The sequence below is a fragment of the Eptatretus burgeri genome, chromosome 3 (genome assembly GCF_056783735.1).
Source record: "Eptatretus burgeri isolate ZD-2024b chromosome 3, Ebu_testis_v1, whole genome shotgun sequence".
Taxonomy (NCBI): domain Eukaryota; kingdom Metazoa; phylum Chordata; class Myxini; order Myxiniformes; family Myxinidae; genus Eptatretus; species Eptatretus burgeri.
In genome coordinates, this window is record NC_140963.1 from 107,055,164 (window position 1) to 107,078,946 (window position 23,783).

The 23,783-nt window shown below is 43.5% G+C and overlaps 1 protein-coding gene across 2 annotated transcripts; it reads right to left on the reverse strand.

Annotated features, from left to right (window-relative positions):
* Nucleotides 1-668: 668 nt before the first annotated feature.
* Nucleotides 669-22,318, reverse strand: LOC147030619 (uncharacterized). Of its 2 annotated transcripts, XM_085874860.1 has the most exons (9): nt 22,053-22,318; nt 14,036-14,169; nt 9,407-9,524; nt 9,159-9,229; nt 3,547-3,622; nt 3,400-3,462; nt 1,995-2,064; nt 1,435-1,484; nt 669-1,251 (listed from the first exon to the last, which is right to left on the reverse strand). In XM_085874860.1, the coding sequence occupies exons 1-9, from the start codon at nt 22,188-22,190 to the stop codon at nt 1,219-1,221; spliced, it is 753 nt and encodes a 250-aa protein (XP_085730986.1). In that variant the 5' UTR covers nt 22,191-22,318; the 3' UTR covers nt 669-1,218. The 2 variants fall into 2 exon arrangements, with proteins under 2 accessions (XP_085730986.1, XP_085730985.1); XM_085874859.1 differs by lacking the exon at nt 1,435-1,484.
* Nucleotides 22,319-23,783: the final 1,465 nt, after the last annotated feature.

Consider the following 23,783-nt stretch of genomic DNA (forward strand, 5'->3'; position numbering starts at 1 on the left):
ACCTTGATGTGTTTCAACTTACGAGCACCTTACAAGTCACGTGTGTCACCGATCACGTAACGTGAGTACAACACGTTACTCATAGGTTAAAAATAAGTTTCGGGTACGCTAACCATTACCTCTGTGTTTCGACTTATGAGTAACGTGTGTCAATGATTGCGTGACGTGCCTACAACTTATGGCCAGTGTTATGCGGAACGTGTGAGTCATACGCTGGCATAAGTCTTAATTTCAAGCATGGAAAATTTGAGGACAACCGAAAAGTACAACGTTTAAAGCCAGCGTACGACGACGTACGGCATTGTTTTACAGCGTGCTCTCATTGTTATCAAAACTTACCCATAACGTATTCGACGTGTACCAGCGTTTTAGACAAATTTTCCAAAAATCGGCAGAAGCTGGCTAAAACGTCATGGTGTGACTGGGCCTTGAGCAGTCTCCTTGGCTATGGGCACAATCCTGGATGGGTCGCCACTCCGACACAGTAGGCTGGCACTCATTTTGCCAACCTCGGAAAGATGACAGGTCGAGTTAACCCCACCTCGTATTAATTTAACAGCAGAGTGGGATTCGAACTCAGGATCCCAAGTCCACACCAGGCATCGCTTCAAATTGTCATCCGATTACATTACACTGAAATGTAACATGACAAAACCAATACACAAACATGTATGTAAAAATTTCATTTCAATACAAGTAAAAAGGCACAAGTTGAAAAACCCTGATTCAGGAATGTTGTAAGTCATAGCATCTCTGTCATTAGTTGCACTGGCAATTTTAACCGAACCATTTTGGCAATGAACACTGCCTTTGAAAACTCAATTGACACGTACAAATGTAGTCAGTCCAAGCAAAAAAAAAAGAAAAGTTTAAAAGCAAGATCTATTCTAAAATCTCAGCCAATTATCTTTTGCATAGCATTTCTCACCCGGCAGTGAAGAAATCGGTTTTACTGGTCAAGGTGCAGCGAATTAACAAATGACACTACTTCCGGAAGCACCAGCTGAATGGGCTTAGGGACATCTGTACCATTAGTTTATGGACAAAATTCCATGTGCATGAACAGTTTAAATGATTTTTGGTTGAAGCATTAGGTGACATGGCACAGTGAAAAGGCCTACAGAAATAAGAAGGTGTAAAATCCACTCTATTTTTCTCCTGGCCCAGTTCAAATGCTGTTTACATCCTGCAGTGTCTGTTCCAAAGACTGTTCAATTCTCAGCTTTTCCTCCTTGGTATTGGCAATTTGTTCTGCAAGCACAGGATAGAGTTAGTCCTGCAAATAAAATTTCACCAAAAGTGACAAACAACAAACGGGTCCATGCCATTGCAGATATGCATGCTCACACCATGCTGCTGTCGTGCAGTACTGCACTCGGATACGTTTCTATTTGTGCATGCAAAAGTGACCAACCCAAAACATTTTACAATTACCAGCAATCCCAGGAGATTCCAGCTTTCCAGGGTTCCATTAAAGTGCAAACCTTTGGTAGGAAAGAAATCAAACATTCCAGAGTTTGGAGATTTGACCACATGCTGGAATTGATCAAACCGATCGTGTAGTCTTTTTCCAACTGCTACACTTTTCCGAATAAAATTGCAACAAAAACATGCTTAATTGTCTCCCACAAATCGTAGCTTTTTGTCCAATGTTGAATCACTTCACAGATGAACTCCATGTGATCAATACAAGAAAGACTGCATTTAACTGAAGGCTTCTTCCCTCTCCCATGATTGGTTTTGATGACCAAGCAACAAAATTGATGTCAGGGTACTGTTTTTACCTCGTGACCTTGCGATTCGAAGTTCCGAAGTGGCAAATAAAACCGATTCCTCAAAATGTTAAAATGTTCATGGATATAATTGGCAAGAGGAAGGGCAGTGGGTAGGGTGAACAGGAGCGTCCACAATGCAGAAAAAGTCTTAAAATAAATCTTCACAACCATTGCTTGGATACAAAAGGATCGATTGTTTTTTCATTGCAAGTTACAAACCTTCCAAGTCGTCCACAAGCTTCTCCAGTTTTTGCACATTGGCTTCCGAATAGTCGGCACGGTCCTCGGCCTGCAACAAGATAGTCACATGTGAACAACTGCATTACATATTGTCTATTTTGAGGATTGGATTAACCGGGCCGAAAGCTACATCATAATCTTGTGTACGAGGAGCTTTTAAAACATTACAGGAGCAAGATTCAGAATTGGCCAAGACACGCCAACTTTATTTTTCAATCGTGTTCATCGACTTCAAAGTTTGAAACAATTTTCTCTATTTGCGCTTGATTTCCCCATGTTAGTGAAAGTTCACCCCACCAAAGATTGTTCTTTCAGTTCCTAAACACCCACAGATAAGAGGTCAGGTGGCACTTCAAATACCAAAACCCTCATTGGGGCTGGTCGAGGATGTACAGAGAAATAAACCAGCTGTTGGAAGTCGGTCACGAATGTGGGTCCATGTAACGTGGGCCTTGTGGAAGAGAGAGCTCATCTTTTGTCAATTAATCGTGTTTTCCCTTGATGGTCTGTGGGATCTTTTGCAGCAGACTAATGTAATATTCTCGCTGAGATTGTAGTTTCTTGAGGAACGTAGGCAGGATTCTGTTGGCACACCAGAAAGAGTCCATGATCTTGCTGGTTAAGCATGTGGAATTCTTTTGGTGGTGGTGATCTCTCATTTTTAAATAGCATGGATTGAGATTTCAATTCATCGTCCCAGTCGTGAAGCCACGTGTGTCTCTTGCTACCAGATGGATTACAAAGTCTGCCGCATCCACGTTGAGCAGTTTGAGAAGCTTGAAATGTGATGACCGCCATTGCTTTTGATCATCAGCACTTCGGTTTTGGGGGATCAATTTGCTGAGACAAGACTGGATGCTCTCCATAAATGGTGAAAAATGATACCTTGAGGAAAATGAATGAAAAACACCTTGAAGGTCAGTGGATATGTTGGAGACTTTTATGCAGCAATCCTCCATGATCAATCCTTGACCTGGACAACAAACAGCAAGTTGCATTTGCCAGCCGTATTAACTTTGTGTCTTCAAGTGATTCACGTCTATACTTACCCATTTGACTACCTGAGAATAAGGGTACACCATCACCAAGCAAGGCCACAGTGTGTTCATAGATTCTAATTTTTTTTTTATTTTTTCCCCATAAATTTAATTACACCTCAAAGCTCAATTTTTGTGAAATCCATAATTGTCAGACACAGCAACCCTTTGGTTTTGTCTTGGAAATAACAGTCAGGTTGACGACACCACTGGTATAACGATACGAGTTTCATGAGGGGGGAACACCACCAAAACGTGCCTCGAAGACACCAACGAACCTCTCATTCTTAGAACCTTTCAAATGCTCCTCACATATCAGATGGTGTGCGTTTGTGTTGCTTCCTTACCTCCTTCACTCGTTGCTTGAGTTTGTGCAAAGTTTCCTGCAAGTAATCCTCCTTATTGGTGAACTGTAGGCAGAAAACATTTCCCACATTTAAACTGTGTCGATCTCATACACAGTCAAGAAGGCACGTCAGGGTGAAAAGTGTTACCTTTGACACTGATGCAGAATACGATTTTAAATCCTGCTGCTTGAGGTGCAGTTCTTCCTCACGTTGCCGTGAAAGGCTTGGGAGGAGAGAGAATGGGTACAGACAAGAGAGTTGACCTGTTGTTTGGTGTTCCTATCCGAGTGCATGACTTGTGATACTGGGATCCCAGGTTCAAATCCCATATCGTGAGGATTTGTCTGCTGTGTTAGTAATTCATGCAATTGTAAAGTACAACAACGTCTCCTCACTTACTTAAACACATGATAGTCATACCAACTGTTCCATGAGTTAGACATTGAGACCTTTAAAACGACAAAAGGTAAACTCAAAAGTCACAAAATGAAAGTGGACAACACAAAGAACCATGGAAGCCATTACAAAAAAACCCAGCAGTCTCGTGCTGTGTGGTGGTGGTGGCAGACTAGGAAATAAGCTAATAAGCGCTATTTATATTTACTGAGCCTTTTACATTTAACATTTTCTCTGTGCAAATAACGCATGCACGACTCCTGATCGGAAAAAAAACCCAAAAACTTCCAAATGCATCGTTGCAGGTGATCATAACATATAATGGTTCAACAAAACAGCATTGTCATCATCACCCCCATCAAAATCGATGTTTCATAATGTGCTGCTTACAAATGACCTTGAAATGCACAACCACCACCCTCCCTAAAACACGAAAGGACAAATTCAAGAGCCTTGTGAAGTCGGCCCGTCCGCTCAACCAGCCAGACAGTAAAAGCATTACTGGAAAGCTGGCAAGGGATGTGTCAATGCACAGCCCACCCAACAAATGTGTGCAGCAGCAATAAGCCATGAATTACAGCTTCCTCAAGGTACTCGACTGGCTTTGAGCAGAATAATTGAAAGTGAAGTTTCATGAAGATCAACAGCCTTTCACACAAATTTTGCCGGAAAAAAATAATTGCATTACTTGATGCTATTGACTTCACCTGACCAGCATACCTCGTCCACTGCAGGATGAAGGTATTCCTCAACGTGGTCCTTCCTGTTCTGTCCAATGCAATTGGAGGCCATTATGCTCCAGTAAACTTTTCAAACTAATCTCTCAAACTGATCTTTGGTCGAACTGACCCTTACAGCTGGGCCTTTCCTAGTTTGCCAGTTTCATTTGTTGTCCATTTATCGTGATGCATGTCCTGACCAGTTCAATTACATATTTTTGTGACCACAACATCAAGGCATTTGTTTTCTGTTTGATCCATTTGTTACTCCTCTTGTACCTTCTGGTGACATAACGAAAGCATCTTTCCCAGACTCTGCATGATGATCAATTTTTGTGAGAGATCAAGTTTCACTGCCACATGTCATTTCTGGGAGAACACCGATTGTAAACTTTGTTTTTCAAACCCAAGGGCAGTTTGCTTTTCATTTGATGAACACTGCCCATCCTGCTCTCGTAATTAAGTTTTTCAAAGTGATCTGCACCCATTCGTACAATTTTTCCCCAAGTAAGCACAATTGCTGGTTTCTTCAATTTTGCAATTAATTTGAATCTCTTCTATTTTATGCCCCCATAGCTGGAGGGCATGAGGTTTTGGGGTTGTCAGTTATCGCTTTTTATTGCCACGATAACTCCTGAACCACCGATGAGATTTAACTCGAACTTGGCATAACTGTGGACTGGAGTACAATGATGAACTAATTCAATTTTGGGTTCAAAAGGTCAAACAGCAAGTGCCTTTAAATCCATTAGCAGACCACATAACTCGACTTAGAAGCATCTGATGTTCTCTCTCTTCTTCGACCTTTTATTTTTATTTTTTTCATTACGATTCTCTCACCGATACGACACCTTTAATTGTGAGCACATCCAACAGTTGGTGAGATCTAACACTGGCAGGACATCCATCAACACCCACACGTCAAATTCTATCTTGCAGTTTGCACAGCCGTCCAACGTACATTTTCTTTGTCGTATTCATTTTTAGTCTGATTTTACAACACTCCAAATTTACCTCTTCAATCATGATTTTCAATATTTTTATAGAAAGGGGATTGGAAGGAGAGGGATGGACAGAAGGAATGTGCTGGAAAACGAGTCTGGTTAAATTATGCAATTTTGTACAATGTTACAACAAGCCATGGGTCACAACTGTATTGTTTGTGGTCACAACTGTATGTGCATTGTTTGTGTTACAATTTCTGTGCAACAGCCGTGGGAATGAAAGCAGTAAATTTTACAAGATTTGAGATTGCAAAAGAATTGAAATTTGGATTTCACGAGAGAACACCTTTCAGGAACCCTGCATCTCAAAAAGAGCTCATCTCTGCCCTGAACATACGAATGTTAATTCAGTCAAATTCCCCCAAAAAAAATTCGGTCTTAATAGTCCGAGACCATGGTAATCGGTTTTAGGCTCTCTACGCAAGTGAATACTAAAATGCCTTAGAATGAGATCTAACAAGCCAGTGTTACAAAGCAACCATGCTCTAACCCGAATCCAACATAGGTCGACTCGTTTGTATGCGTGGGGATATACGTGACGCTTATTTCCCAAACGTGCATAAAACCTGATTATACATGGAATTATAAAACGAGAATGTGGCATTGTGACCACGTCATGTGCAGAGATGACGTCTCCCGCCATTTGCCATCACCCGCACTGTTTTCAGTCTGCATAGCGCCCGCCATCTGTATCGACAGCGGTCGAGTGAGCTTGTGCCAAGATCTCTCTCATTCAACTTTATTTATCCACATGAATATCATGTGAAGGAGTCTACCACATACACTATTCGTTCAAACTGGACTTCCAGGAGTTTAGAACAGAAAAAGGCTATGCCCCTGAACATGTGTTCAACACTGACAAAACGGGGCTTTTCAACAAGAAAATACGTAACAGGGTGTACATCTCCAAGGAGCAGAATGCAGCACACAGGTTCAAGTCTTTCAAGGATACAAGGAAGGACATGTCTCCTTTTAGCAATAGATGCAAAAGCCTCATAAATAATTTATCGTGGCCCCAGAACCAAACAAACATTATTTATAACAGCAAACATAGCTCAAGTACCAAACTCCCCCCCCCACCCCCACCAACATGATTTATAGGAAATGTCATCATTTTAAAACTTGTGCTGTATATTCACAAGCCCCAAATATGTCCTTCCAATCAGTGTTCAGAAGAACTTCATTCAGATACACAGTCCATTCACTGGTAGTGATACGTCGGGGGTTTGTGACACACCCTGTCCACTCAGGCCTTGCACCAACCGACACGATCGGGAGTTTGCAGTTCAAGCAGGTGCCCGTTTGGCGAGCTGAGGAAGTTCAGTCTTTTGCTGTGCAGAGGCACAACCCTTTCTCTCAGGTACTATGAACTTAAATTTTAGAGCTTTGTGCATCATTTCAGGTAACAACCCATATCCCGGACATGCGAGAGACTATTTTGCCCCAAATTCTTCAGCTTCCTGGAATTACTGCACATATGATCGTCCCAGAATGCTCGGTGCACATCATTTCCAAAGTCGCGTATTAACCCCACCCGCCCTACAAATATATACAGTGGGGAGAACAAGTATTTGATACACTGCCGATTTTCCCACTTACAAAGCACGTAGAGGTCTGTAATTTTTATCATCGGTACACTTCAACTGTGAAAGACGGAATCTAAAACAACAATCCTGAAAATCACATTGTATGATTTTTAAATAATTAATTTGCATTTTATTGCATGAAATAAGTATTTGATCACCTACCAACCAGGAAGAATTCCGGCTCTCACAGACCTGTTAGTTTTGTCTTTAAGAAGCCCTCCCATTCTCCACTCATTACCTGTATTAACTGCACCTGTTTGAACTCGTTATCTGCATAAAAGACAGCTGTCCACACTCAATCAATCAGACTCCAACCTCTCCACAATGGGCAAGACCAGAGAGCTGTCTGAGGACATCAGGGTCAAAATTGTAGACTTGCACGAGGCTGGGATGGGCTACAGGACAATAGGCAAGCAGCTTGGTGAGAAGACAACAACTGTTGGCGGAATTATTAGAAAATGGAAGAAGTTCAAGATAACAGTCAATCACCCTCGGTCTGGGGCTCCATGCAAGATCTCACCTCGTGGAGCCTCAATGATCATGAGAGGTGAGGGATCAGCCCAGAACAGCACGGCAGGACCTGGTCAATGACCTGAAGAGAGCTGGGACCACAGAATCAAAGAAAACCACAAGTAACACACTACGCCGTCATGGATTAAAATCCTGCAGCGCACGCAAGGTCCCTCTGCTCAAGCCAGCGCATGTCCAGGCCCGTCTGAAGTTTGCCAATGACCATCTGGATGATCCAGAGGAGAAGTGGGAGAAGGTCATGTGGTCTGATGAGACCAAAATAGAGCTTGTTGGTTTAAACTCCACTTGCCGTGTTTGGAAGAAGAAGAAGGATGAGTACAACCCCAAGAACACAATCCCAACCATGAAGCATGGAGGTGGAAACATCATTCTTTGGGGATGCTTTTCTGCAAAGGGGACAGGACGACTGCACCGTATTGAGGGGAGGATGGATGGGGCCATGTATCGCGAGATCTTGGCAAACAACCTCCTTCCCTCAACAACAGCATTGAAGATGGGGCGTGGCTGGGTCTTCCAGCATGACAACGACCCGAAACACACAGCCAGGGCAACTAAGGAGTGGCTCTGGAAGAAGCATCTCAAGGTCCTGGAGTGGCCTAGCCAGTCTCCAGACCTGAACCCAATTGAAAATCTTTGGAGGGAGCTGAAAGTCTGTGTTGCCCAGCGACAGCCCCGAAACCTGAAGGATCTGGAGAAGATCTGTATGGAGGAGTGGGCCAAAATCCCTGCTGCAGTCTGTGCAAACCTGGTTAAGAACTACAGGAAACGTCTGATCTCTGTAATTGCAAACAAAGATTTCTGTACCAAATATTAAGTTCTGTTTTTTTGATGTATCAAATACTTATTTCATGCAATAAAATACAAATTAATTATTTAAAAATCATACAATGTGATTTTCACGATTTTTGTTTTAGATTCCATCTTTCACAGTTGAAGTTTACCTATGATAAAAATTACAGACCTATACGTGCTTTGTAAGTGGGAAAACCTGCAAAATCGGCAGTGGATCAAATACTTGTTCTCCCCACTGTATATATATATATATATATATATATATATATATATATATATATATATATATATATATATATATATATATATATATATATATATATATATATATATATATATATATATATATATATATATATATATATATATATATATATACATTTAAAACATCAAATATTTTTGTCCGTATGTTACATTGGGCAGCCGCGTTCTCTGAGCAGCATTTATCCCATGACGTCTCAAGCTTGCGCAACACAGTTTTGCCGAATACGCCATTTTCTAGGAATCTAAACCCCACGTTGGACAAGTGTTTACTGACATAGCACAAGCAATACCGCAAGATGGGGGGGGGGAAAAAAAAAAGACATGAAAGAATTAAACCACCTTTTAGAAAGCTCGTTAACCAACAGCAACAGAGAAGCAATAACAGCAGTGTGTAAAAGTTAGGAAATGGCCCAGTATCATAAATCTTCACTTACAAATTAGTTTCAAACAAATGTTAAAAAGCACACCTTTCTGAATCTCTGCAACGATCTTCTGCACTATCCAAGTCATTCTCGACCACCACAAGCTTCTGTGAGGCCTGTTCACAACAGAAGGAAAGTCTCAATCAGAAAAAAAAAAAATCACAGCACTTGCTCCAAAACGTTTGAGTACTTACAAAGGACAGAAAAAGGGCGAGCCATTTTCATTTTGGAACGCAATCATGAAACATGACTCAGAGCTTTGATGAAATTGGTCTTGGACCGGATGGGTTCACCTGAAGGTACTTGCGGTCAGCCTCTTCCGCCACATCCTTGGCTTCCTGCAGGAGCATCATCTGCTTCTCGAGGCGTTCCTCATCTTTCACAGCTTTGCTCTGTATGACAACTGTTCCCCTAGCACAGGCAGAAACATCACATCAGTGTTTTTTTTTTTTATTCTTACTCAATTACTTGTTAAACAGACCACAAATAAAATAAATACATACCTAAACCTTTATAAAAAGTAAATCAAACACATTTTCAGAGGTTCAAAGTTTCCTCTTTCATTTTTTGTGAACATGTGTGGCAAATGGTTTCGCTCTCACAACAATGGGAAAACCTTCCCCCAATCTGCGCTAATACAATCGATTGCCTTCACTAGATAACCCTAACCCCTCCATATTCCACCCCCCCCCAAAAAAAGACGACAGACAGACACTATTTTAGTACAACTCGGCATACCAACCCATCACTTCTCTGAAGGAGTTAATCAAAAGACAGAATGTTCGATGATCTTTCCAAAAAAGTAAATCGATTATTTGCTTTCAAACGTAACCATTTTGATTCTTTGACAACAGGGACTCCTTGAGAATTAAGCATGACACACACATGGACGGATGCTTCTCTTTTTAGTAATAGATGCTAAGTTCTTCATTGCGCCAGACTCAGTCTGTGCATCAACATCAAATACAAATTTCAATGCTGAAAAACTCTGCTTCTGGTTTTCTTTAGATGAGAACGTTCAGGATCGTTCTCACAGACTTTCTTCAAAGGCCAATGGTACCATTCTGGATCGTCTCATCCAACTGTTCATTCAACACCTGTACTGATGTCCGACATGATGCAAACGTATTGTACTTATCTCTGAGTTGTATAATTTGTATTTGAGATCAAAATCTCAGGATCTCTCAAAAAAATTTACATCAAATGAGATTCCCATCAGATTTCTATCCGTTTTTGATAAATGCAAGGATTTGACTGTCTTATGAGTCCAGAGTTCGAAGTTTGAGCGATTTTGCTTTGCGAACTTTATCCTGTGCTGTCGATCGATCTGCTTTGCCTCGGGGTTCTGGCTGCCTCAATGTGCCCAAGATCTCCGAGTCCACGCCGCGAGGGTCGGAACAGTCCTCCAGTCGGGCTGTACGAAGTAGAGACCGGGCTTGCCGCTGGTCTGAGGTGCACTCCCCACATACCCGGTTGACACTCTTGCAGTGCTTGCTGAAAGCATGGTCAGTGGAGACGAGGACGCCACTGCCGCGGTTGACCCAGAGTACGGCACCAGAGCCACAGAGGGCTCAAGGGTGCCGGTGCATGTGCGTGGACTGTGGAAAATCCTTTGGGAGTCGGAGTGGTCTTGGGGTGCACAAGTGGAAGGCGCACCCCTTGGTGTTCCACGCGTCTAACCGACCTGTTCAGGTGAAGGCCCAACGAGATGACGAGGTGGTGTTTGCCATGGCCATCCACAAGGCTCAACTGATTCGCAATGAGGTTAATTTCATCAACCAAGCGTGACTTGACTTCATGCCTGGATGGTCATTGGAAGCCATTAAGGGGAAATGGAAGCAGGCCAATGATAAAGCTCTTGTCGAGTCCAAGCTGACAGAGCGAGCGCAGGGACATAACATGCTGGATGGGCTCTCCCCTACATTGTGTGCACCCCTGAGAGAAAACGAAATTACTGGAGATAAGATCAGCCAAACACAGAGGGACAAAACAGTCTCTCCTACAAGGGAGATGGGGGTCTTGGTTCCCCCACCCTGTGTGGAAGCTCATCTGGTCGACTTGGGTGAGGAGTATGGTGAGGACAGGAGGAAGAAAGACATTGTCAAATACGTTAAAGGGCTAGCAAAAGTGACGAGAGCTTGGAACGAGCACCGGTTAGACGATCTGATGAGTCGCTACCATTTGCTAAGCCCTGAAGACCTCCAAGCCAAGATTGAGGTCATTGCGAAATCAATGGTATCTAGTGCGAGAGACAATGCCCACCCAGTCGGAGGCACCGGAAGTTGTAAGACGAAGGCGACGCAGAGAGACAACGTGAGAGGAGAACGAGTGGATGGCCAAACACATGGGACCGTGCCGATACATAAACCCGACATTCCCCTTTCTTGGGGTGAGGGTCATAAGGTGACGAAGAAGCGTACCCGGAGAACTGAGTTTGCTGCGGTCCAAAGGCTTCTTCATGTGAACCTGGACCATGCTGCCAGGCGGTGTATTGCTGGGTCTTGGGCTCGAAGCAAGCCCTCCGTGGACCCCACAGAGATGCACCGATTCTGGAACGGAGTCTTTGAAAGGGAATCAGAAGAGGTTGCAGAACGTCAAGGTAATATCAAGATCTTGTGGAAGCTGGTGCGACCAATCATATTTCAAGATGTGACGAGGGAAAAGAGCTGGTTGATAAATGGTGCATCCGGTGTGGACGGTATAAGCTTTTGGCTAGTCCGTTCCAAACCAAACAGCTGCCGGAGCAAGACATTCAATCTGAGGCTGCTTGCCACTAAGTCTTAAACTGCACAGAACGGTACTTATCCCAAAAGTTGATGACACGAAGAGCGCTTCCGAGTTCCACCCAATCACGATTAGTAGTTTTCTCGTGCGTGTACACCATAAAATAATCGCCAAACGGTGTTCATTCGCTTTTGAGTTGCATCCGGCACATCTCGAGTTTAGGAAAGGGGACGGGTGCACCGAGAAAGTTATGCCTCTCGACGCCACCCTTCGAGATGCTACCCAAAATATTCAACCTTTGCGACTCGCTGTGTTGGACGTTTCCAAGGCCTTTGACTCCGTTAACCACGGTGCGGTGATTAGGGTGGCTGCTAGGATGGGTACTCCGCCACCCCACCTTCAGTACATCGAGCAGTCGTGCAATGGTTGTGTGACATACTTGGACTGCCGTCGTGATTTGACGATTTTGATGACCCGAGGAGCCAAACAAGGCGACCCCCTCTCCCCATCTTGTTCAACTCAGTGTTGGATGAATTGATAAGAAACATCCCAGAGGGAGTGGGGGGCAAGACTTGGAGGAACGACGGTGTCAGCTCTGGCATTCGCCGACGACCTTGTCTTGTTTGCACGGACTTCGTCTGGGCTCTAACGGTCTTTGGATGCGGTGCGAGACTTTGTCTGCAACAGGTCTGGCGTTGAATGTGGGGAAATCTGTGACACTGGTGGTTGCCATTGACACGAAGGCGAAGCGGTACGTGGTGGACACCTCTGATGCGTTTTATCTCGGACAGTGGAACCTGAGCGTGCAAGACGCAGCGAGCCAGCTGAACTATCTCGGGATTCAGTTCCAGCCCCGTGGAGCGGCGCCGTCCGATGGCTCCGTCCTCGAGGAGGGACTGAGGAATTCAAGACGAGCACCGTTGAAGCCTCAACAGAGAATGTTTATGCTGAGAAATCACCTAGCACCCAAACTTCAGCACGAGCTTGTCTTGGGTGTACCCAGAAGAGGGACTCTGCGCAGGTTGGATGTACAAATACGCCATCACATCAGGTTGTGGATGAGGTTGCCCAAGAATACTCCGGTGGCATACTTTCATGCCCAACCAGCTAATGGCGGACTGGGCTTGCCCCAGTTTATGGTGAGGATTCCCATGCTGCATAAAAGACAGATGTGCGGGTTCGAACAGTCTGACAGCCCTAACGTTTGGGCTGTCATTGGAACAAAACTGGGTGATGAGGCGAGGACCCGGAACACGTACAACCTGTGCTATGGTGGTGAACGCCCCAGATCTACCAAACAAGCGGACGCCATCACGGCCACATTATTGCACCAAGCCGTGGATGGGCGAGGCCCACTGGAAGTCGGCAGAGTACCAGAGCCGAACGGCTGGGTACTAAGTCGATCTCGATTCCAATCCGGTGGGGCCTTTATAGACTCGGTGAAGGTGAGGGGCAATTTGCTCCCCACCGGATCCAGGTCGAACTGTGGTAGACGGGGACAAGGGAACGATGGATGGTGTGATGCAGGTTGTCGTGTGAACGAATCTCTCAACCACATATCCCAAGCATGTGTAAGGACCCACGGTGGAATAGTTCGGCGACATGATGCGGTCTCGCACTTCGTCTGTGGTCGACTGAGACAACGTGGGTTCACGGCCATCGAGGAACCTAGGATCCTCACACCAGTGGGGATTTGAAAGCCAGATATCATAGTGGATAAGAACGGAAAGCCGGTGGTTCTTGATATGCAAATCAAGAGTGACACTCTCAAATTGTGAGATGAGCATGCAAGGAAGCGGAGGTATTACGATACTCCGGATGTCCTCGCCTGGGTGAAAAGAAAGTTCGAGAGCGAGAACACGCCACTCTTCTCGACCATCACTGAGCTGGCATGGAATCTGGGCGCCGGAATCGGCTGCCATGCTCCACAAACTAGGCCTCACTCAAGCCGACCTAAGGCTCATCTCTGTGATGGTTGTGGAAAAGACCGCTCTGATTTTCCGAGAGTTTACGCGGTCCACGCTTACACGCACCACCTGTTGGTGTCAGTATAACGTTCTATGTCAATGTATGCTAAGTTTTCAAAAAAATTGTTTTGAAGCAAAATTAATAAATCAATTCAACAGCTTCATAGCTGACATTTCACGAAGAATACTACAATAATACAAGGTCAGGCACTTTCAAACTCTTGTACATACCTTGTGCTGTCTTCCACCACTCTTTCCATCTCCTGGAGGTCACGTTGAGCTGTTGCCAAGCGTTCCTGTATGTCCTCCTGGTCTTCCTCTTTCTGCTGGACCTCTTTGGTGAGCATTTCAAGCTGATCCTCAGCCTGCATACCAAAGAACAAATGGTCAGGATTTGTGTCCGACTTGTTAATCAAACCTAAACGTTCTCGTAATGCAAAACAGAGCTGGGACACCAGCAACTATGGACTTCAGTTAAGCAATTGACAAGTCTTGAATTCTGAAATGAATGGCTTAATTCCAACTTGTTAGAAACCAAAATTGCATTGTGTAATACCACAAAACAGTCTTGCAAATTAATCCGTTGGATACTGACGATTCCACACAACCTGGTTTATTCCTCACCCCAATGTGGAGCATGTTGCTCTCAGTTAAAATTCCAACAAGTGCTGCACATACAAGCTCAATAAAACTTAAATGTAATATTCATGCTCTTTATGCAATGATCTTCCTGTTCATAATGACAGCAGTAACGAGAACCTCACTTGGTAGAGCGCATACCTCCGCCAGGATGAACAGTTTACGTTTTATATCCCACTGATGGGCCAGATCTGCATCTGGACCTGAACCAAAATCTAATCCGCTGGTTCTCATCAAACATACACACAACTCATCCACCACGTTTTGTCATAACCCTTCCACAACTTTTTGAGATATTGTGCTATATATCATTTTTGGCCCGATCCCTCAACAGTGAAGAATCACTTTTTAAAAATTCTAGCATCTGCATTCAGATCTTCACCAAAATCTAACCAATTCGTCCTTGTTACACATCCAACCTCTCCATCAAGTTTTGTCCGAATCCATCCACAACTTTCTGAGATATCCTGCTTACAGATGGACAAACAAACAAAAACGGCATCAGGCGGTAACCGACAGGAATGACGAAAATCATACAAATGACGTCACTGTCACCTTGACCTTTGAACAGTTGCAATTTGATACCTGTATCTTGAAGCATTTGAGTTATCATATATTTTTCTCCTTCTAAAAAAAAAACCCCCTATACTTCAACATGAGTGACTTCATTGCCATGTAAACGACGTTATACTTCAACGGATTGCCGTCATTTTGGAAATGCATCATCTGTCCCCCAGCCCTGACAGAAATCTTGCGTTTTAATAATGATCAGATTATCAAATCTGCTCGGAATTTATAGGTGATGTTTTCCAATTAATTTGTGTCAAGTTTGACATCACGAAGCGCAAGCACTTTTGGTCGTATCCGTTTTATGCAAATGACGTCACCATCACCTTGACCTTTGAGACACATCGTCAAAAAAAACCTCAAAACAGACAGCCTCCCTTCTGTCCTTCGGAATCCTCTGTTAAAGTTTGAGGAGCATAGCTGAAAGTGTTCACGAGTTATTACACAAACAAACAAACAAACTAATGAGACAGACTGACATATGATGAAAAATTTCAATTTTCGTCATAACAAACGGGAGTGAAAACAACCTCTGTCCATCTTCGGTGTCAGAGGTGACAATTCTGATGGTTTGCAGAACATTAATGCAACAGATTTTTAAATACTTCTCCGTATTGAGTTTTAACTCTTGAACAAGTTGGAACAAACGTTCTGCAATAAAAAAAACGCTTTAAATAGTACACAAGAAATTCATAATTAACCAAAACCCACATCCAGGAAGTGAGAAAATTTTTTTCCAGCATGTCAGTTAAAACCACGTGGAAATTGCAGCGGGGATTTTGCAAGAGAGGGGGAAAAAAAAAAAGATTTCCTCTTGGAATATTTTTCAGCACAAAACAAGGTACAAGTTTGCACTTGTGTAAAAGTGAAGTTTTGACAATTTTTTGTCGTGACTTAACATTGCAGATCTCCTAAGATAGTGAAAAAAAGAAACCTTGACCAATACACGACTCAGATCCTACTCATTGTGCAAAACACAATAGCTTTGAAGTTTGCACATTCACCTTTTGGCTGTTTAGGCCAATATGTACAGTCACTGGTTGTTGGTGGATGTTTAAGATCCAAAAAGTAATTAAAAAAAACAAAACAAACAAAAAAAAATAGGCATGCTGGCACCACAAATGAATTCTTCATTCCTGCCTAAACCGTGGGTAGAAACTGGTCTGGTGTTCTTGCATATCCCTTGACATCACTGCTTCCTATCTCAGTGTGTCGTCGGCTCGGCAACAGCTCCAACACTAAACAAATTCACATTCCCAGATTGTTCGGATGTCATTATGCGAGTGAACGGCCATCTTCGGTTACAAAGGGCAACCGTGATGACGAGTTGCACGGAAATCAAATTGTATGCAATTCTGGAAAAACACAACATACTCAAAATGTATTTTTGTCGTCACGATTGGTGTTCAGACTGAGGCTGCACGCACAACTTGAGGTTTGCAGACAACGAAAATAAGTCAAGATCAAATAAATAGAATATGTTTAAAAAAAAAAAAGAAGTGGAACAAATAATGCAAGGACCCACAGACTACTAAATGGCATTTTCCTGCGCTGCAGCACGTGATGGTTCAGCATTGCATTCCGGACGGGTCAGCAGGCACGACGACACATGGACACAGACCATCCCCTGAAGGTTACCTAAACAACGGGATCGTTTCTCCCTAATATGCAGAGGCGTTCGTCTCAATACTTCTCGGCAACTTAAAGGATTCAGTGTCAAAACAAAGTGAGAAATCACCGCCTAATGAGGCCAATGTTTAAAACTAAACAAAACATGGATTCAACATTTTACTTGAACCTTGATCCATTCCTCTGAAGTTGCAATTACTGACGTCATGCGCACGGCTTGCAATATACTAACACTCCAATGTTCATACGTTTTCCTCTCATGTTTTCAAATTTTATTCATAACTTTCGAAACCATCAGTCCACATACCTGTGATGAGTTCTCCTCAAACCCAGAGATTCACAATTCCTTTCATCGCATTCTTCCCTCCGGGGTTTCAAGACAGCTGTCCATCTCGATTACCTTTTTTACCCTCACCAACCCTCCTCAATCCCACTTAATTTTGGGTTCCTCTCCCCCCCCCCTTTCCCCACAAACTTCTTTCTTTGTTGTTGTTCCATTTCTGCTTCTTCCCCAATTTCCCCTTCCACTTCTGTGATTGAGAATTTACAGCTGTGTCCAGCTCATTCACCCACTTATCTTGTTACCTCTGCACCATCCTGTTTGTTCTTATTCATCCTCCCCAAGTCTTCCTCTATTTTATCCCTCTACCCCACTGTTGGTAGGGATTTTATCCCTCTACCCCAACCCCCCCTTCCTTTCCATTTCCACTGAACTATTTTGTTCTGCTATGTCCTGGTCCATTCTGTGTTCTAGTTCCGACATGAGCCTATACAAAATAAATAAATAAATACATTGCTCTCCATAATTACAATCACAAATGAATTTCCAGAAGATGCATCAATATTAAAGGTGATGGCGATGCCCGTACTCTTGACAAGTCGTGACCACTTCCTTGACCAAGAAGCTGGGCAGGTCACGACTCCATGGTAGGGTGTTGAAATTTCTGCCCAGTAGCCACAGGAATTGAAACCACACCAGCGAGGGCAATGCACCACAACTTCACCCACTCCAAGTTACTCAATATTGATAGGCAATGCAATCGTACAAAATCACCATCGTCTCTGCTGTACACAGACACATCAATTTTATTTTGACCATACTGCACGCACCGTTACAATTGCGCCTTACAAAGATTCTTGGCATAAAATTCCAAGAAAAATAAAACAATGTCGCTAACTTAGGCAGAGCAATCAGACCTTGATTAGATTTACAGCGTCAAAAAGAAAAGTTGTGTTTGGAATTTCCAACGCAGATATTTAGACAATTGATGAAACCAGGCTTTTGGCCACAAAGATCAAAAGCAATCATTAAAGGAAAACTCTTTGGAGCACACGCGAGGAAATGTGGCTCAAAGCCACTTCGGCCGGACGGGTTCGAGTGTGCACTGCATGTTTGATGTGCTGCACCGCACTCCAACTGCCTTGCAGCATTCCTCATGTACATGCCCTCATCAACCTTCGCCTTTACAAGCAAGTACTATTAGGCACTCAAAATAAATAAATAATAAATCAGACAAAACATTCTGCTTGGCAAAACTTGGCAAAAAAAAAAAAATAATAATCATAAAAAAAATACTTGGCAAAGCGAGTTTCTCCCGAAAACAGTGATGGCTTGCAAGGTGTGAGCAGGTGCAATCTCTATCCCCATCACAGCCTCTGTTGCTATCGTATACCACTTACAATGCATTAAACACCTGTATTTGTCACTGCCGAGTTATGCTTGGCGACTTGTACCTTTGAACGATTATAATTTTGCAAACTCGGCCCAAGGAGATTTACAACCAGAAGAGTAGCAACGCCTTTTGCACGATTTTTGAAACACGGGTGAATAAGAGTCTGTGTATGTGTGTCTGGTGTTGTACCTCCAAGACAAGTTCAGTGCTACCATAAAAGTCTCATGACAAGGATTACACCAAGTGGGTTGCCTTTGCCTTCCTAATGGTATTCAAGGCAGAAGTTTGGAAATTGGCCAGGGTGCCGGCGATAACTCACCTCGTGCTTGTGAAGGCACCGTACAATCTTTAACGTCCAACTAGTGCTGGCGGATATGACACCCGGCTTAACGTCCATCTAAGGGATGGCAAACTTTGTGACAGAACCCCATGCCTGTGAATCACCGATCTGACAGTTTATAGTCAGGTAGGGAATCAAACCCAGGCGAGGCAGCTTAAAGGTGCAAGCGTTACCTCTGCACAATCCTGTCGGACCAAGACTTGGTGTCCATAATTGCAATCACCAACGACCTGCTCGAAGATACGTCGATATTAAAGGTGGTGGAGGTGGCCCGTACTATCGACAGTCTCGAGGCACTCAAAGTCGTGACCGTTTCCCTGGCCAAGAACCTGGACAGGTCACGATGCCATGGTCGGGTGTCGAGATATCTGCCCGGCAACCAAAGGAATTGAAACCAACGACCTTGACATTCTAATGCTCACACTCTACAACTTTAAAGCTCAAGTGAAATTATGGCCACAATCGATCTCAAACTGAACCAAGAAGAACGTCCAACACAAAACGAGCAGAACTGCAACAGATTTCAAAAACCTGACGGAGAACGCTGTTCAGCATGAAACAATGGGAAGTTTGGCACGAGTTCGATATTTAATAATAAAAAATTTTTGAAAGCAAGCTATAACGGGTGTACGTGAGCGCCGAGAGCACTGCCTGCGGAACAATTGATGGAAGTTGTAAAGAACGACAAAGCAAATAAATAAATAATGTCAAATGGTAAAGTAAACGTTATTTTGGGGGCAAACTGTGCAAAGTACAATCAGACGTTTACACATTCAACAGCGAATAAGCTAAGTGTACACTCCGCAAAGCTCAAGGGTTCAAATGTCTGAAACAATTTACTTCAAATTAGTGGTGAGAGGGCAAAAGGTTGTTACAGCAACCGTCCATCAAAAACAAGCTCAGAAGCAACAGTGTTTACTAACCGAGAGCAGGTGGGTAGAGAGGTCTCTGCCATACCTTATGCTGAGAGTGGCAGGGAAACATGCCAGATATGTTAGCTCACTTGCATATGCCACTCGGTTAATTTAAATAACATGTGTGTATATATATATATATATATATATACACACACATACACATACACATACACATACACATACACATACACATACACATATACACACACACACACACACACACACACACACACACACACACACACACACACACACACACACACACACACACACACACACACACACACACACACACACACACACACTCCACTGGTCTAAAGTTTTAGAACATCCCCATTTTTCAGTTTTTAATGAAATTTAAGCAGTTCAAGTCCAGTGAATAACCTGAAATGGTACAAAGCGAAGCAGTAAACTGCCAGAGGTTAAAAAAAAATAAAATAAAATAAAATAACTTTAGGTTCCAAAAAAAACTGAAAAATAATGTAAATTTCAGAGTTGTTAAAAAAGGCCCTTTTCAGAGTAACAAGTAATGGGTTCGCAACTGCAGCTGTTCTGCAGCAATTGAAATAAATTAAGCCTTGAAAGTTGATGCAAACAATTCCGACAGGTGTCCCAACTTTTGTTGATTAGTTACAAACCCTCTATCTGAATAAAAGCAGTGTTGGAACAGACTGTGTTGCTACAACCTCTGAAGCATTATTTGGACAATATTGCGCTGCAGGAAGTAGTACATTGCTATCATAATGGCGAGAAAAAGACAATTAACAAAGGAAGACGACAGATCATTATAACCCTTAAAAGTGTAGGTCTCTCCTTTAGAGAAATTGCAAAGAAGCCAAGGTGTCAGTGAGTACAGTTTCCTACACCATCAAAAGGCATTTGGAAACTGGAGGAAACTCTGACAGGAAGAGGTCTGGCAGACCCAAAGCCACAACACAATCAGAAGACAAGTTTCTGAGAGTTAACAGCTGGCGTGAGAGGCGGCTCACAGGACAGCAGCTTCAAGCACAGCTTAACGCTGGTCGAAGTAAGGAAGTCTCAGTTTCAACTGTGAAGAGAAGATTTTGAGCTGCAGGTTTCACAGGTTGAGTGGCAGTAAGAAAACCGTTGCTAAGATGGCAAAATAAGAAAAAGAGGCTTGCCTGGGCCATAAAGCACCACCAGTGGACTACTGAAAACTGGAAGGTCTTATGGACCGATGAATCAAAATTTGAAATCTTCGGTTCATCACGCAGGGTTTTTGTAGGCCGTCGAGGAGGCGAAAGGGTGGTTCCTCAGTGTGTGAGAGCAACTGTCAAACATGGAGGACGTGTGATGATCTGGGGCTCTTTTGCTGGATCCAGTCAGCGACTTGCACAGAGTGACTGGCACCCTGAACCAAAAGGGCTACCACAGCATTTTGCAGCACCATGCAATACCCTCTGGTCTACGCCTAGTTAGTTCATCCTACAGACCTACAGCAACATAACGACCCAAAACACACCTCCAAGTTATGTCAGAACTACCTTGGAAGAAAAGACCAAGACGGTAGGCTTCAAATCATGGAATGGCCAGCACGGTCTCCAGACTTAAACCCCATCGAGCTGGTTTGGGATGAACTGGACAGAAGGGTGAAAGCAAAGCAACCAACAAGTGCAACACATTTGTGGGAACTTCTGCAACAGTGGTGGGAAGAACTTTCCAAACAATATTTGATTTCCATTGCAGAAAGAATGCCACGAGTATGTTCGGCTGTTATATCTGCAAAATGTGGCTACTTTGATGAGTTAAAAATATAGATTAAAAGTTTGTTCAACAAAACGATTCCATGATTTATTTTTTTTATCTGCAATTATTTATTTGTTCTAAGCTTTAATTTCAGAGTACATTGAAACATTAAACTGCTTAAATTTCAGTAAAAACTGGAAAAATGGGGGCGTTCTAAAACTTTTGTGCAGTAGTATATATATATATATATATATATATTTCATTTAAAATGGTTGGATGAGGTTTAACCAGTGAAAAATTAATTTTTTTTTTTTTTTTTTAACTAAAAGAGGTTTTTCGAACTCGATGAACTCAGTTCATGAAACTCAAACTCGGGAGGGAAGGGGGGCACCACGGTGAGCAAGCTTGTCCAGTGTAAACATGATCACCCTACATCTAATTAATCATCACCATGCGACAAAAGTCTCAAATCGGTGAAGACCAAACGTCCGCTCGCTTGAGCCTGAACACGAAACGCTCGAGATCGGGGCGTGGCCGAGCAAGCGGAAGTTCGGCATCGCAGAACCATTGCTACGTCGTGCTCCAGGGTGCAGCACCCCCCCCCCCCCCCGGAGACGGATTACGCTCCACGAAGCGATAAAATCCGATCGACCTCGGTGTCCATGCCACCCGAATATCCACGTTTAAACGGCCGAGGTGCACGACACCGTGTAGCCCCCTCCCTGCGAGGCCACAAAGGCCGGTGGGCCGTGTTCGGGCCGCACCCCACGGCTCACCTTCTCACGAAGAACCCGCTCTGCGTCCACGGTTCGTTGCAGCCGCAGCGCCCGCTCGTCCGCCTCGTCAGCCTGTTGCTGAAGCATTTTGATTTTCATCTTCACCCCGTCGATCGAACTCATCCCGCTGTTCGACATCGCTTTTTAAAAAAATATATATATTTATCAAATCTCCAGCGCAGACGACACCGCCGAATGCACAGACAGGAAGCCAAGAGCAGTCCACCCACGCACCAACGCCTTAAATAATACCGGAAGTGACGTGATCACAAGGACAGGGGAGAACGGAATTGCTCACAAATTTGTCAAGAGGAGAGTTAGACTCGTCGTTTGGAGGGAGCTTCATCCTTTCATGAAATGTTCGGAACCGTCTTTTGCCTGGAATGGCTAATGTGTGAATTCTGTAACACACGTATTTTAATATTAAATATAACCATGGCAGGACTGAGGCCATCTCGTCAGTTCATGGTTATCAATTTTGGAAATACAGTACAGTACGGTACGGTACGGTACGGTGCGGTACGATGCGGTACGGTACGGTACGGTACAGTACGGTACGTAAATATGGGGGAAATTTATACAACAAACCCCCCTTCAACCTAATGGCGTCTCATGCACGATCGCTCCGAACCACACTGAGCACACAGTGTGAAACTCACAAACAAGAGATTTAATTAAAATCCAACCATTAAAAAAGCTTTAAAATCCAACACCCAAACACACAAACATACAAACACACACAAACACGCACACACACACACACACACACACACACACACACACACACACACACACACACACACCAACACCCAAACACATCAACACACAAACACACAATCATACAAACACACACAAACACGCACACACGCACACACACACACACACACCAACACTCAAACACATCAACACACAAACACAAACACATACAAACACACACAGACATGTTCACATACACACACACACACACACCAACACCCAAACACATCAACACACACACACAAACACACAAACATACAAACACACACAAACATGCACACACACACACAGACACACACACACACCAACACCCAAACAACACATCAACACACACACACACACACACAAACATGCAAACACACCAACACCCAAACACACAAACATACAAACACACACAAACATGCACACACACACACACACACACCAACACCCAAACACATCAACACACACACACAAACACACAAACATACAAACACACACAAAAATGCACACACACACACACACACACACACACACACACACACACCAACACCCAAACAACACATCAACACACACACACAAACATGCAAACACACCAACACCCAAACACATACATACAAACACACACACCAACACCCAAACACTAACACCCAGACACATACATACAAACACACACAAACATGAACACACAAACACACACACACACACCAACACCCAAACACACACATATACACACCAACACACAAACACACACATACACACACCAACACCCAAACACACATACATACAAACACAGACCAACACCCAAACACCAACACCCAGACACATACATACAAACACACACAAACATGAACACACAAACACACACACACACCAACACCCAAACACACACACATACACACACCAACACACAAACACACACATACACACACCAACACCCAAACACACATACATACAAACACACACACACACACCAACACACACACAAACATGCCA